The 16,639-nt window shown below is 38.8% G+C and overlaps 1 protein-coding gene across 2 annotated transcripts in view; it reads right to left on the bottom strand.

Moving 5' to 3' along the window:
- Positions 1–4,093: 4,093 nt before the first annotated feature.
- The window catches only part of LOC131240448 (beta-glucosidase 18-like), a 223,608-nt gene continuing 211,062 nt past the window's right edge, over positions 4,094–16,639 (bottom strand). The window contains exons 1-12 of one of the 2 annotated variants that reach the window (XM_058238688.1): positions 14,518–14,716; positions 12,173–12,239; positions 12,006–12,064; positions 10,654–10,729; positions 10,231–10,305; positions 9,463–9,550; positions 8,413–8,665; positions 7,628–7,743; positions 6,256–6,505; positions 5,905–6,007; positions 5,059–5,167; positions 4,094–4,299 (exon numbers count right to left, since the gene is read on the bottom strand). In XM_058238688.1, coding sequence (XP_058094671.1) covers positions 4,095–4,299; positions 5,059–5,167; positions 5,905–6,007; positions 6,256–6,505; positions 7,628–7,743; positions 8,413–8,665; positions 9,463–9,550; positions 10,231–10,305; positions 10,654–10,729; positions 12,006–12,064; positions 12,173–12,239; positions 14,518–14,661 — 1,545 coding nt within the window. In that variant the 5' untranslated portion in view covers positions 14,662–14,716 and the 3' untranslated portion in view covers position 4,094. Of the gene's footprint in view, positions 4,300–5,058; positions 5,168–5,904; positions 6,008–6,255; positions 6,506–7,627; positions 7,744–8,412; positions 8,666–9,462; positions 9,551–10,230; positions 10,306–10,653; positions 10,730–12,005; positions 12,065–12,172; positions 12,240–14,517; positions 14,717–16,639 lie in introns of those variants that run through there. The other variant, XM_058238685.1, reaches the window with a different exon arrangement.

Genomic DNA, 16,639 nt, shown 5'->3' with positions numbered 1-16,639 from the left:
TCACAACCAATCTAGCCTTGTACCATTTCGAACCATCATGCTCCTCCTTCAGTCTGTAAACCCACTTGTTATGAAGAGCTTTCTTACCCTTGGGTAGAGTGACTAGCTCCCATGTACGATTGGACTCAAGAGAGTCCATCTCCTCATCCATGGCCTGCTCCCACTTAACCCGTGTATCTGACTATAACGCCTCTTCAAAACATTCTGGTTCACCATTATCTGTCAGCAGTAGATAATGTAAGGAGGGTGAGTAACGGAGCGTGGATCTCTTCTCCCGAGTAGACCTCCTTACAACCGGTGTGTGCGGCTCTGCCTCATAATGCTCCTGTGCATGATCATCCTGTGGCGCTGTAACACCCATGTCCTGTAATTCTTTCAAATTTACAAATTCTTTCTTCTCGGCCTTATTTTCTTACACACTGTCCTTATGCATCACTTTTTCATTGAAGACTACGTCCTTGCTTCTAATGATTTTCCTGTTTTCTGTATCCCAAAACCTGTAGACAAAATCATGCTACCCGTAGCCTATAAACGTGCACCCCCTGGACTTCGCATCCAGCTTATTTCTGTGCTCTGCATCAATGTGAACATATGAAGTGCAACCGAACACTCTGAGATGTGCAAGGTTCACTTCTTTCCCAGTCTACGTTTCTTTTGGTAGCCCACCATCCAATGGTGCCGAGGGACTTTTATTATAAGATATGCGACAGTATTCACAGCATCTGCCCAAAAGGTCTTGGGCAACCCTGCATGTAACCTCATGCTTCTAGCGCGCTCAAGGATGGTCCTGTTAATGCGCTTAGCCACACCATTCTGCTACGGTGTCCTTGAAATCGTTTTCTGATGTTTGATTCCATTTGCTGCACAATACTCCTCAAACCTCTTATCATAGTACTCTCCCCCATTATCAGATCTGAGACATTTTACTGTTTTATCTATCTTGTTTTCTACCATAACTTTCCACTTCTTAAATACATTAAATACATCAGATTTATGCTTTAAGAAATAGTCCCACAGTTTTCTACAAGTATCATCAATAAAAGAAACAAAATAACCTAAGCCACCAAGAGATAATACCTGTGCCAGTCCCCACACATCAGTGTGTACAAGCTCCAACAGATGCATCTTTGTACCGTGTCTTGTCTTCTTGAAACCTACCCTCTTCTGTTTGCCATATACGCAGTCCTCGCAGAATTCCAAGTCAATAGACTTCAGCCCTGGTAGCTTCCCTTTTGACAATAACACTTTCATCCCTTTCTCACTCATATGTCTTAACCTCTGATGCTATAACTTCCCATTCACTGTAGTTGATGCGACTGCGAGTGAACTATACGATCCTAAAGTCACGTACAAAATATCTTCCTTTTTACCTCGAGATATCACCAAGGCACCTTTTGTGATCTTTTACAAATCACTGGTGAATGTCGTCACATAACCGGTATCGGTCAACTGTCCCTCTAAGATCAGATTCCTTCTCAAACTTGGTACATGTCTGACATCCTTCAATTTCAATGCCGCTCCGTTTTTCTGATTTATATGAATGTCTCCCTTTCTAACAATACTGCACGGCTCATCATCACCCAGGTAGACTCTCCTAAAGTCACCTGACACATAATCACGCAGAACTTTCCTACACGAGGTTGCATGAAACGAAATACCTGAGTCTATAATCCAAGACTCATTCCTCGCATCAGGAGATAAGATCAATGCCTCTGTGTCGCTTTCCTCAGATAGATTCACTGAATCCTTCCCGCCTTGAGAGTTTACTTCTTGTTTCTTGAGCGCCCTGCAATCACGTTTCATATGTCCCTTCTTGCCGCAATACCAACACCCGTCTTTGTCTTTCGGTCCCTTGAACTTCTTCCTCGACTTAGAATGCCTATGTTTATTGCCTCCTTTGTTCAGCGATCTTCCTCTTCCTTCAACGTTTAGAGTATTCCCTGAATCCTCTGAAACTCCTAATGCCTTTCTTCTAAATTCTTTGCTGAGAATTAGGCCGGCCACATCATCAAATTTTAGCTTTGTCGACCCTGAGGAATTGTTCACAGCAATCACCAAACCATCCCAACTGTCTGGCAAACTGGACAGGATCAATAACGCCCTGACCTCATCCTCAAAAACAATGCCAACGGATTCCAATTGGCTCGTGACTGTATTGAACTCGTTTAGATGTTCAGCCACGCTCCCACCATCTGACGTCTTTATGTTGAATAGCTGTTTCATAAGATGAACCTTGTTGGATGCTGAGGGCTTTTCATACATGGTAGCTAGGACTTTTATTAATTCTTTTGTAGTTTTCACCTTGGATATATTAAAGGCGACGCTCTTAGACAAAGAGAGTCGGATCGTTCTTAAAGCCTTCCTATCCAGTAAAAACCATTCATCATCTATCATCTTTTCTGGTTTCTTCTCTTTTCCTCCTAGAGGAATATAGAGGTCCTTCTGATACAGATAATCCTCCATCTACATCTTCCAGAAGATAAAGTTTGAACCATCAAACTTCTCAATTCTATTTTTCTCTTCTTCCGCCATCGCTCCCAATAGAACTAAAATCAATAGCTTTGATACCAGTTGTTGCGCAGCACACCAACAATGCAGTGAGCCTAGTTCCAATCTCATGCCTCACCCACAAACGATAAACAAGAAGAAATATAAACTAGAAACAGATCAAAGCAATCCAAACAAACCACAAGACAAGATATACGTTGAAAAACCCCAAACTAGGGTAAAAACTACAGATACAAAGTTCCACTACGAAGAACGAAGATTATAAGGCAATATACTAACCTCTCCCTGGGAAGAACATAGAAAATCCATTGCCCACACCTTAGAATAATTCCCCAATATTCACCTTAACCCTAGAATAGCCCTAGGGACCTCAATTTATAGTTTTAGCGACTTCCCTTTCGCACCCTTACAAAAGGAGACACAATTTTCCACAGTCCGCATCAAATTCGGAAATGAATCTATGTAACCACGACCGGTCGAGCAGATTGCATGATCGGTCGAGTGGACCCCATGACCCATGGCCCACGATTGGTCGAGCACTTCGGACCCAAAAAACTGATGCTCGCTGGAGTTCAAGTCGTGCCAGTCCACGACTGGTCACGACTGGTCGAGTAAGGGGCCACGACCGGTCGTGCGCAGCCCTAGATGTGGCTCCACTTCTCAACATACACACGTAGGAGATTTTCCGCACATGCAGCATTCATAGGCAACACTCAGGTTTGTGCAACTAGAGCATCGCACTCAAGTGTAAAAAATTGGAGTGTCACCAGTGTAAGTGCCAATGCACTTAATCATTTTTAGTTTTAACACCCTAGGATTCGGGATTCAAGTCATCATACTCGGCTGCTAGGTTTTAGGGCATTACATATGATACATTGTGGATGGAACGTTTGTAGATCCAATGCATTACCCTTGTTACCAAATCATTTATTGCAATTGTTTTCAAATTTTTGTTGATTATTCTCACCTAGCTCCTCGTTATAGTGGAGCCCATGGTGTGGCCAATGAACTGCAATTTTCAGCACTTGCCTCTCACATATGGTAATGCAACCCATTTGTACCATACCCATGGTTCTCATCAGGTGGGTCATAGGTGTACCAAAGAAATGGGATGGCTATGAGAAATTGTCCAATGTCCACACTCAACATACATTATTTAGATGTGGGCAAATTGATGTTCATCTTGGTCTGAATTTCAAGATAACCCATATGATGAGTGGCTTGGATCACATACATGTGTGCTACTTATATTTAGCATTCCTCAGCACTCATTAAAAATGGGAAATGAATAGCAAAACTTCGCAAATAATCAAATGATTCCTCAACACTCATTAAAATTTGGAGATGGACATCACAACTTGGAAAATAATCAAATAATCAAATTAATTGTATTACATCCTTTGGAGCATGTTTTATGACACGCCTACATGGGGATAAATTGAATGTGGAATGGAGTATACACTTATCCACTGAATAAAATATAATAGAGTGGACAATCATGTACTAATTAATCAAAACAATCCCAAAGAATTATTTTACACAACATAAATAAAATATCATATACACATCACATGCATTTGAACAGATTATCTCCAATCACTGCCGCCAATCTGTTTTAGCATCTTTGGGCTGCTAAGGAATCGTTTGTACCATCGGGCAGATAGTTTAGGAGTTCTCTCCAATGTATTGTAGTCCACATGATAAAGCCCGAACCGTAGCGTATACCCGAATGTCCATTCAAAATTGTCAATTAGAGACCATGTGAAGTAGCCTCTCACATCAGCTCCTTTCCTGAAAGCATGATAATAGCATTGTTGCATGTGTTTAGAATTTAGTCTACAAATATATTGTGTTCTAATTAATTGTAAATACACATACTCTCTATAAAACTATATGTATATCATAATGATACATACATTTATCCATAATGATACATACATTTATCCATCAAAAGATGTATGGAAGGACCCATACATTAATTCCATTTTTGTATCATAATTATTAATCTATGTGACTTTACACCAAAAATCACTTAAAGCCTATTTATACCCAAACTTTAGCCCATTTAGAATGCTCCGATTTTATTTTTTTTTTCGTTATTTCTTCTTTGAGTCATTCATGTTTCTTGAGTAAGGTTAAAAGATAATAGTCTATCTTATTTATATTGCAAACCTATGATAGACATTAATTTGGTACTCGGACCAAACAGTCTCTGTAAGGGTCTAGGCTGACCGAATCTTAGAGACTGTATGCAAGAGCTCTATTATACCATTGTAAGATGTAAACTGTCTTCATAAGCGGCATCGCAGTGTGCCTTTGAGCCGAAATTCTTCAAGTAGGCCATCCATTGCATGATGAATCTAGACATGCATATACCCATACATACATACATACATACATACATGTATCATGTAAATGTATGTAAGCACCCTACACACTTGACTAGATGCACATGGTGAGAGGAATGTGGTGGTTTAATATTGATAAATATTAAAAGGTTTGTACGCAAAAAGAAAATGTTATTGTTTCTATCTATTTCTAATAGAATACCTCATAGATCCGGATAGCGAAGTCACGTAGCTACGCAAGTATTCTACTCTCTCCACGTCATTGAGCAATTCTTTCTTGGAAACACCATTTTTACTATCTTGTGGGTACCCTGCAATGATAATACCATTCATGGTAAATATAAACACCATCAACTAATCATTGTCTAATATAAATAAATTACAAGAATGTTCCTTATCGAGAAAAGAAAAAAGTTGATGAAATAATCACATAGACACCCATATACTCATCATTTTCTGTATTTAATAATAATAATAATAATAATAATAAATCATGAAACAATTTATAAAACTCCTCTATACCAATCATTTTCTATGATAAAAACAAGAAGTTCCTCCTAAAAAATTTAGGCAAAGAGGAGCACAATAACATAACCAAAAATAGCTAAAGGTCCTTATAGCCATGGTTGTAGAAGTTGGAGAGGTTATAATGATTTAACATTATTATTACAGGGAAAAATGGATAGGCTCACATGACGTGTCACCTTGGGGTAGCAATAGGCCAAGGTAGGGTCAGCTCTAAGTTGCCAAGGTAGGGTCAGCTCTAAGTTATCTGATGGCCAAAATTTGGTCCACTGACTGTTCAATTCGTAACCATTTATTTGATAACCACTAATTGGATGGTTAGGATTGCTCAATCAGTGTGATTTTTTCTTTTATGTATCCTCCATCCAGATCTACCTCACAATTTGAGTTGTCTGGATTGCAGAATCTATGCCACGTGTGAGGATATGAGTCACTAAACATTTTCTAAAATGCAGTGTACTAAAGCCCGGAATCATGTCTTTAAAAATAAATAATAAAGAAAAGAAAGAAAAGAATAGCTTACCATTTTCTGTGATATACATGGGTGTATTGTTGTATCTTTCCTTGATGTACGTTACAATCTTTTCCATACCCCATGGTACCACGTATAAAGTTGGCATCCCAGTCTGCATAAAATAATCAAGAGATTTAGATACTCAAATCAACGGTACTGATGAGCCCAACCGCTCACCTTCACCAAAATGATGACTTTTTGCCCTTGTAACTTACACCGGTCCTTATTATCTCATGGGCAAAATTGTTACATGAATGAAGTGAATACTCTCTCTCTCTAACATTCTATTTATATATTGTCACTTGAATGAAGTGAATACTCTCTGTCTAACATTCTATTTATATATTGTATTTTTCTCACCGTCATTCCAATCAGTCTACCATCTTTTTCTCCGGTGAGCAATGTGTATGTGTCTTCTTCAGGTGTACCGGAGTTGCATGAAAAAAACATGCAGTCTTGCGCGTAGAGACTTGAATAATGATTAATTCCAATAAAATCCAATTTATTTAGTAGCTTTCTTCGGTCATTCGATGAAAATGTTGGCAATCTTGACCCCAATATCTGACGCATTTCAGGTGGATAATCTCCGTAAATTATAGGATCTAAAAACCTGCAATTTGGGTGCAATAATGGTTTTCCGATTAATAGAAATGTTCGCAAGAGTATAACTTCTAATAAAATGTCATAATATCAAAACAAATTACAAGCACAAAAAAGAAAATATTACAAAGTTCATGAATATTGTGCATTTGGTTGTACCAAATATCATAATATCTCACGATATTTCATGATTAATCAATCTAATTTGGTGCAAATTTTCATGAAATTTCATGAGATTCACTACAACTAAACACAGCTTTTTATTTATTTTTTACAACTAAACACACTTAAAATGAGAATTATCAGCAATTCACACAAGCAACAGTGGGGCGGGGTCATCCGCTGCAAGTGGTCGGCAATCCTGATGTGTTATAAGCTTTAAATCCCAATTTGAAATGTGTGTGGGAGATTGGGATCCACCACCTCTCCAAAAGTATCATGGGTGCACATAAAAACTAGGCGATCAGATGATCCTAACAGTTCAAATGAGGCCAATTTGTCACAACTGCCCTCTATTACAAGCTATGAATTGCATGGATAGAATCATCAAATCAACGTATTATTTAGAATCATAAGAAATACTAAGTGGTATGTATTTACTAGTCATTTCAAGATAATTATTTTACTTATTTTATTTTTTGGGTCAACCTTGGTTGTCCATTTTCATGCTATTGATCTTAAGCTTATAATTCCCTGATCTAACCGGTGTGATTTTTACACCATAGCTCACTCCTAATTTTCCGAATGAATGACCATTTAACAATCTACCTTAGAAGTCCACCCAGCTGATTACTTCCAACCGGTTAAGAGCATGTGACATCAAACCCCTAGCCCAGTTCAAAAATCAGCTCCATCATCTCATTGAGCGGATCACAACATAGGAAACAATTTCTACCCATTGATAGATAGAAAATTACAAGAGTGGTCCACCTGAAAGGTGAATGTGTCTGATTTTTGCTGAAGGCGATCCTTATGATAGGGACAACCTATTAGACAGGATGGCTTTTGCACACACACTACTCATTGGAAAGTTATCTTCTGAGTGGACTGTAATTTATATTCCAACTGATTCTGTCTCTATCAAGACTTCAAAATTCACAATTTTTACTCTGAAGTTGTAGATTTTGTTTACCAGGCAGTGTGGAAAGCCATGGCCCGTTGAGCTGCTGAACGATCTGCCGGAATATCTCTAAGCGGTTCATACCAAATGGCGCTCACCACGATCCCGATAGAACCTCCTTGTTTAGCCTGAAATCCACAAAAATGCATGATAATTATAAAACAATGTAAGGTAATATTACTTTTTAAATCATTATAATTCCTTTTTATACATGAATGCGTAAGTATTTTTAGACAAAAAAATTACAACTCTCCTTGTTATATGGGTAACCAGTGGAAAATGCTCCAGGGAACCCAGTGCATGGAAAACTTCCCATGCACCCATTTGGATTTTGGACCCGTTGGATGCCTATGTTATTGATGGAAAATGTCTATTGGGTCTTACCAACACTTAATAGGGCACCCTGCAAAAATCACACCGATCAAATATCCAAATCATCCAATCAAAGGGGATGTGTAAAAGGACAGCGAGATCATTCGTATAGTAAAGATGTCCAATTCAGTGGATCCCACCTTGGACTACTTGTTCTTCCAAAGCACCACTTTGGTCATACGAGGATAACTACTAACCATTCAATCCTTTATGTTTGTGTGAAAAGGCTTAACACATGAATGGCTAGAATCATCAGATGGGCCTGGTTCATTAGCTCTGGACTGAGAAAAGTAGTTTGAAATGAATTCATGGTTTGGATTGGTGTATGAATACTCACGTGTCCATATGCAACTACATGCATGGGAAGGTTCGTGCAACTAGTGTAGTGAAAAAATAAAAACAAAACAAAAGCAAGAATCCGTTACCTGATATTTTCTCCTATAAATATCGGTCGCAGTGGCATGGGACAAAATGATATTATGGGCTGCAATGTATGGCTCAATTGTGGAGTCACCCGTCGTGCAATTTCCATATGGTTTGGAACAATGGGCGGGAGGGTATAAACCAGTTAGGTAACTGAGTTTCACCATGAGGTTTGGCTCATTGAAGGTTGTCCAGTATTTTACTCTATCTCCAAAAGACTTGAAACATACTTCTGCGAAATATCCAAAATCTTCCCTGCAAAAATAGTTATTGAAAACAGAATCAAGAGACCACCATGTAATAGTAAACCACAATGCAAACCAGACTGCACCATTTGGTTGACAAGGTGTGCCTTAATGCTATAACACCATAGGTCGGGTCAATCTGTGGTTAACAAGCTTGATCTGGTTTTGAAGCGGGTTTGGGTGAAGCAAAATATATGGGTAGCTGATCGGCATAGGGCTAGAGAACATAGACCAATTAAGTAAATGTCATGGTTAAAAGACTTGGTGGCTTGGACCCACTCATTCGGTCCTGAATCGAATTAAGACTCCCCAAGTTAGGTTGCATCAGCTTGACTTGCATGCCCAAGTGGGGGTAAACTCATGAGATCGAACCAGATCAAGTCTAACTGAGTCTGAGTCGATAGACTTGTCCCATGGACGGATGACCTGACCCAACTTGGCCCATATACGCTTTCAATAGGTTTGGATGGTGGCTCAAAACCCAGAACAAACTAATAGAAGATAAGTATCTACACATGATGTTTATATTGTGTGTATGTTTGAGTCAGGCTTTTAGCCTATAATTCCCTTCTTGACCATGAGTTGAGTCGTGCCAGATTGGGTCAGGTCATTCGAGCCAGATCCATTACTATTAATGCGATAGGTCAGGCCTGATGAAATTTTAATGGGTCAACTTGGACCACATGGTAATGGGCTATGGGACGTGTTTGGGCCAAGTCCTTGGCCAGTTTAGGAAATGGGTCACGCTTGAACTGACACTGACCCGACCCAAACCGAACCTGTCCCAGCAGAAGGTAGACAACTTACTGAATTTGAGAACTTAACCATGCACCATATCGGTCTTCGAGTTCTTGAGGAATATCGAAATGGTTTAGTGTAACGAATGGTTGGATCCCTATTAAAATATCAAAGATGAAAATAATTAATTAAAATCATTATACACACGTGTAAATGCATGTGTGCGTGTGTGTGTGTGTGTGTTGATATAAGATAGAAATGGAGTTTTTGCTAATCCTATCATACGGCATATGCGACAAACATGTATACCACCCATGCAGAGCCCACAGTGTACATACCTTGGCCCAGAATTCTGGCCAGTTCCACTCATCAGATGAGCCAAAGTGCTGGATGGGTACAGAAAAAAACCTTGTTTTAGCTGTCCATTTCTTTTATGCACTCTAGTCCTTCTGATGCGTTGACTGGACTGAAATCAGGCCAGGGCACCCACACTGCATGGCCCACCTGATTGACAGATCAGATATTGCACACATATGCTAGGCTGACTGTATGAGCAGGTAGGATAAGCAAATTAATACGTATGCGTGGTAGATGGATGGTGGATATATATTGTGCAGTGGGTCCTTGCTAGGCTGACTGTACGAGCAGGTAGGGTCCTTGCTCTTGCTCCGGTGGTACACCGGGTCAAGGGTTTGAGTACCCATAGGTGGTGAAATTCCACTAGCGTGAGTGTGTGCGGGTGTGTGTGCGTGTGTTAAAATAAAAAATAAAAAATAAAAAATAAAAAAAAGATGGATGGTGGATATTGTGCAGTAAAAAACAAGAGGATGTTGTTACCTTTGAGAAGGAGAGCATCAATGAGGTTGTTGTAAAATTCAATTCCTGCCCTATTAATCTCACCAAATCTTCCTTCTGTTGTTCATTAACATATATTAAAATGAAGATTAAGTCTTTGCTAAAATATGAGGTGTCAGACACACCTAAATGTCAACATGCTAAGTGGATAGAACATCCAACCCGTCCCAAAGGTTAAACCCACCATGAAGAACAAATGGCTCAAAAATAGGTCAATCCGCTCATCAGATGGGACATACCAAAGAAAAGAATGGACAACCTCTCATTTGGTCCAAACTACAGTGTGGCGTGCCTCATCGGTAGATATGCCTGATTTTATCACCATGGGATCTTCATGGTGGGTCAACCTGCTGGAGGGGTTGGATGTCCTGACAGTAAAATTGCAGAAACGTAAGTAAAACTCACTTGGGAGGATTCTAGACCAAGATATGGAAAATCTGTAGGAATTCACTCCAAGGGAATGCATCAATTCAATGTCTTCCTGTTCATGTCCAACAAGTTATCATTATGTTAGTTTTTTTTTTTTTTTTTTTTCTTCCTTCCTTATTTTTTTTTCTTTTTGTTGACTGATAGCTATATGACATAAAAGGCCAACTCGAGCCCATCTGACCATTGTGATATTTGTGTGGTGAGTATTTGGCTTCGGGTTTAACTCTAGCGGCCCCACCATGGATGAAGCCAGCTGAAATCTCCTAGATTTTAAGATCCTGACCCTTCAATATTTAGAGTTTCACATTCTGATGGATGTATAGACTGTCTCCATATTTTCTCTCAGCCACTTAGATCCACTGATCCAAGCTCAGGATCTTCCAATATGACAGATTTTTCAGGCATACTATATCCCCAGTGGGGGCATATCGGGACAATGGTCTGGATGATAAAACCAAGGACTGTAAGAAATTAATGGGTTATATATGACATTGGTCACATAGGCTATGGAACAGTCCATTTGGATCATTTAGAAATGTATCAGGTGGACCCACCACAATTAGGTGTGCATAACCCAGTGATGCACAATAGAGTACCATACATCTTTTTCCTTAAAGAGACGAATACACCCGGGCCATCTATTTCTTTTATTTTATTGTTTTTTAAACACCCACCCACACCACCACGTGGGCGGACTCCACTCCCTCGACCGGAATAATACAGAAAAACATCCTTCTAAGAGGAATGAAAGACAGCAAGCCCACATCCTCACCAGCAAAGCTAGACTAAAGTAAGCGAAGCTTCGCCAAACGTTATCAATGACGGGCCAAGGTAAATCTTTTTTCTCATGTATGACTTTGATTCCACGGACTGGCAGCAGTCGAATATTATGAAAAATCTTCTTACTCATGTATAAATATACATGTATGACATCCATGAATGTATATTCACATAGATATGAATCCACCAGGCGTGCGTGAAGTCGAAGCAAGGTTGTTAGTTGTACCAGACTAAGGGGCCTCGACTGAAATTCAAAGTCTGTGACATCTCATGAATAGGAAGGGATGACTTTTTTAACTGGGCAATGTTCATATCATGAACAGGATGTAGGATTTTTTTTTTTTCCTTTCTTTCTTTCTTGAAGAGAGTTTGCCGTTTGATTCTCATTGTAATGTTGTTTGTGTAACAAATAAAATCAAGGAGTGCATATTGCATATACAATTAGCTGCCCATCATGCCAGTTAGATCTTCCAATATCTAAGAAATCTGCCAAGCCCATTAAATTTTTCTTGATTTTAAAAAATAATAATAAAAATAAAAATATATACCATGTAACGACGGTAATGGTCATCAGCAACATTTCCATTGCTTCCATCCGCAATTTTTCCTGAATATGGAACATGAAAATTCAATGAAATTTTAATTTTAAAATTGTATTTTACTATACCTAAAAAATTGAATGCAGAGAGAAAGGAAAGGCAAAAACAAAACCAACCTGGTATGTGAGAGAAAACATCCCAATTGCTTATACCTTTGTTGCCTTCTAAGTACGCCCCTTCAATCTACAAAACAAAGCATTATCAATATAAATCAGTCATAATACTGTCTTTTCCTGTTTTTCCGGACTGAAGATACTCTGCTCTGGGTAGACCAGGTTGGGTTGGACTTGTGCAGTCTAAGGACCCGCATCATCTTGATTTGGACTTGTGCAGTCTAACCCAATATGGTTAAATAAGTAGTGGGACCGGGTTGCATCATGTCAGGTTGAGCCTGCTGGGATGAGCCTAGGCACGTATATTTGGCTCATGGGCTGGGTCAACCCGTCATTTTCACAAAGTGTATGTGACACGTGTATACCATGAGAAGGTATACACATGTATTCACCGGAATTCATAAACTTTGTACTGGATATTTGCAAAGAGACTAGTCATTCTCACATAAAATTGACCACCCATGTCTGTCAATGCTAAAGAACAAGCCAATGATGGCCTAAGATTGCAGAAATGGGATTGTCGGGGTTTTAGATTGGAAAAAAAATAAATAAATAAAAATAACCTAAATACACTTGTAACTTCCAACAGCCACAGCTTTGATAGGATAAGATGTCTTTTTAATACTTTTTAGTACTTTTTACTATTTCTTATTTTGGAGTTAAATTTGGAATTTATTGGTTCTTTTGCTTATATAAACACACCAAATACATTATAATCAATACTTCACTAAATAATATTAATCATATTTCTTGATTTTAAGGATAAAAAATAAAAAAACTCCATGAATTCAAGGGCTATGCTTAAAAACAAAATGATGATATGATCGTCTCTTTTATCCATGCATTCGCTACATTATTTTGTATTAGATCCACCATCCTCGGTCACATTTGCACCTATCCTTGTGGTGCAAGGAATTTTCAATTGTTGGATGCAGTAAATAATTATTTTTTATCCCTAATTTAATACATCCAATGACTTGAAATAATTTTAAAAATAAATAAATAAATAAATTAATTAATTAATTAAAAAAAAAAAAAAAAAACTAGAACAGTGAGGGTGCAAGCGCTTGCAAGGCATCCCATAGAATGCATATTTGTTTATGATAATGTTTGGTTGCAGCACATATCATGAAATTCTATAATATTTTACCTATTTAAGTATTTATGCAATCTATTATCCAAAATCCCCCCTCACCAGCATCAACTTTTTTTTCTTTTTTTTTTACTATTTTCTATTGCTAGTAGAAAATACCCAACTAGTTAGCCTCTTCCCACATAGGCTAAACACATGCATGCATTATCTTCCCTGCAAGCAATGAACCTGATCCAATGCATCACCTTTCTGCATGGTTACATGCATTTGGATTATTTCATCTAAGAATATGGATGCGGATTAGCTACTGAAAGGTTGAGCAGCTAGACTAGCTACTGATGTGACGTCACCAAGTTCCATGGGCCCCATCATGATGTATGTTTTGTATCCATGCCTTCCATCCATTTGGAGAGATCATTTTAGGGCAATAGCTAAAGAATGAGTTAAATCCAAAGATCCAGTGGGCCCCAGCACAGAAAACTGTGGGAACAGTGACGTCCACCATTAAAAACTTCTAAAGGCCACAAAAGGTTTAGATCAAGCTGATATTTATGTTTTCCCTTATTTCAAGTATTTTTTAACTTTTGAACGGGTTGGATTTCAAATAAACATTATGGTGGGCCGTAGGATAGTTTCAACATTGGGAATCACTCTCTCCACTGCTTTCTGTGGTGGGGTCCGCTACAGATTTTTATCTCCCTCATTCCTTGGCTCATGCCCTAAAATGATATCTCAAAATGGATGGACGGTGTGGATACAACACATACATTATAGTGGGCCCACATAATTTGGTGACGTCACTTCAGCAGCGGACCCGCTATTCAACCTATCAGTATCTAATCCGCGTCTTAAGAATATGCTCTGACTCGGGCTCTTCAAAGATTGATCAAATTCCAAGATTGAAGGCAACTTCAAAGCCTTCAAGTAGTGACCAAATTCCAACATTGATGGGCCCACCTTCTGCCCCCAATTCCCAATAGCTGAGATTAACAGATTTGGGTCTTGGAATTAAGCAATTCTAAGAATGATGAGCCCACCTGATCAATTCCCAAGAATATAGATTGACAAGTTTGAGACATTCACTAATTTTAAGATTAATGGGGCCCACTTGCTGCACCCATGCAATTACCAAAAACTAGCATGGATAGTTCTTATAAGAAGGTTCATATCCCACCATCCGAACCAATGTGAAAGAATCCATGAAATGTTGACATTGTAGCATAAAAGCTAAAATCAGTGATTACATGCTTTTTACCTGATAAGATGAAGTTGAAGTTCCAAAGAGGAAATCTTGAGGAAATTGGCTCCGATGAAGAAGGCAATTGATCACTGGAAAGAGATGAAGAAACACTGCTACAAATGCAAAGGCCATCTTCAGCTTCAATACTCTTATTGCCATAATATCCTTAAGAACTTTTATATTAGTGTTCCTGTTGGGGTTAGGTAATGAGAGATGAGTAGGTAAGGTGGGATTTATACAGAGAAAAAGAGCATTGAAATTTCGAATTTATGTGAATCTCACACGTAATTAAAATAAGTCAAGCCGTGTGTTTGAATAACATGAAGTCGGTGAATCTGACCAAAAAATGCCACATAAGCTTTTTTTTTTTTTTAAATCCAATTGAGGATTGTAAGAGATTGAAAATGTGCTATCAAAAGCCACGCAAAAGTGACGTATGGACTTCCTGGCATAAGGAGCCAGATGTGGCTTTGGACAGGGACTTGACCTGTTAGCTTGGTATGGCATGCATGGTCCGATCAATTTTTAGGTTAAGCGATTGGATTGTGTGTGTACTGTTTTTAAGTTCACACATGTGGAGCCTATGGTTCATTGATCCAAAACGATGAAATGATAAAGATCATTATGGCTGGCCATACAAATAAATAAATATAATTGTGTTTATTTGGAGATCTAGCTATATCATATCTGGCTGGCCTATATCTCAACCGTTTCTTTGTTGGCCACTTTTTTGGAAGGTCGGGAATTTTTCAATCTGGGATATTTTTGGCATATGAATGGTAAACAATGGGTTACAAAATATGGACAGTTGGATCAATGACCAACACAACCCAATAGTAATAACTGACTTACAATCTCTACACCTGAGCATTGCATGGTATCTCGTTTACTTATGAAATTAAGTATTATCAACCATTGATTAGAATTTACCATTGTTGCTTTTTTGTTTTTTTATCCCTTCGGAGGGTTGGGATGAATGGATGGTCACCTAACTATGGTCAAACCATTGACACCCACCAAACCCAGCTAGGGCTCAGTGCACGAACTAATGGTCAACCCATTGACATCCACCTAACCCAGTCAGCCTTAAATTTCAAAGAGACCAGCTGACACCGTTCCCTAATATTATTAAATATGAAGGATTACTTGGAATAGTTTAATGGGGAATGATCATTTATCAAAAAACGTGCATGAATTCTCATAAGTTGAACTGTGTAGGGCCCGCCATTATGATTATGGAAGCAGATTGCGTACTACCCCGCCCGTCCCTAGCTCCGAACGGGCAGTTCTGTGGGCCGGCCCGCCGTGATGTATCTTTACATCCACACCGTCAATCCCTTTTCTCAGATTATTTTAAGGCTTGATCACAAAAATGAGGCAAATCCAAAGCTCAAGTGGACCACACCAAATAATAAGCTTGGTTGCATTAAAATGCACAAACCATTAGATGTCAGTTGCATTAAATGCAAGAGTCATCTGTAGTGTGGTCCATTTGATCATTAGATCTGCCTCATTTTTGTGTTCATGCCTTAAAAATAATTTAAGAAAAGAGATAGATGGATTGGATGTACAGATACATCACGGTGGGCCCACTCATAGAACTGCCTGTTTGGAGCTAGGGACGGGAGGGGGGTAGTACGCAATCCGCGTCCTATGATTATGTGCCATCTAAGATATCCGTGAGAATTCTAAAAAGGATACATTGAAGAGAATATAATTGTAAAATAAAAAGCAATTGGGCCACAACGAAGGGAACAAAGGGAGCAATAAGGATAAGATGCCCATCATAGAAACTTTCAGGTTGCATGTGGGGCCCAACATGCTCTGTATATGAAATCTAGTCCACTCATTAAATGGGTCGTATCGAGATGAAGGGACAACCCAAACATTAGATCATTTCATAACTCAAATGGGCCACACCACGTGAATTTAGAAAATTTAGGCATGAGATTACAATGTTTATTATGATGGGGCACCCGTCATCCTACTTTTTGGATACGCGGGTAAACATGATTTTACAATGTTATATATTGTTTACAACTGTTTTCTGAGGGACGCCGACACTTATCTCTCACCACCTGTAAGTAGTAGGTGGGAATCGGAAAAGGTACATATCTCAAAATAAGCTTTTGAAATT

The sequence above is a fragment of the Magnolia sinica genome, chromosome 3 (assembly GCF_029962835.1).
Source record: "Magnolia sinica isolate HGM2019 chromosome 3, MsV1, whole genome shotgun sequence".
NCBI lineage: Eukaryota > Viridiplantae > Streptophyta > Magnoliopsida > Magnoliales > Magnoliaceae > Magnolia > Magnolia sinica.
This window is presented reverse-complemented; position numbering and strand designations above follow the sequence as displayed.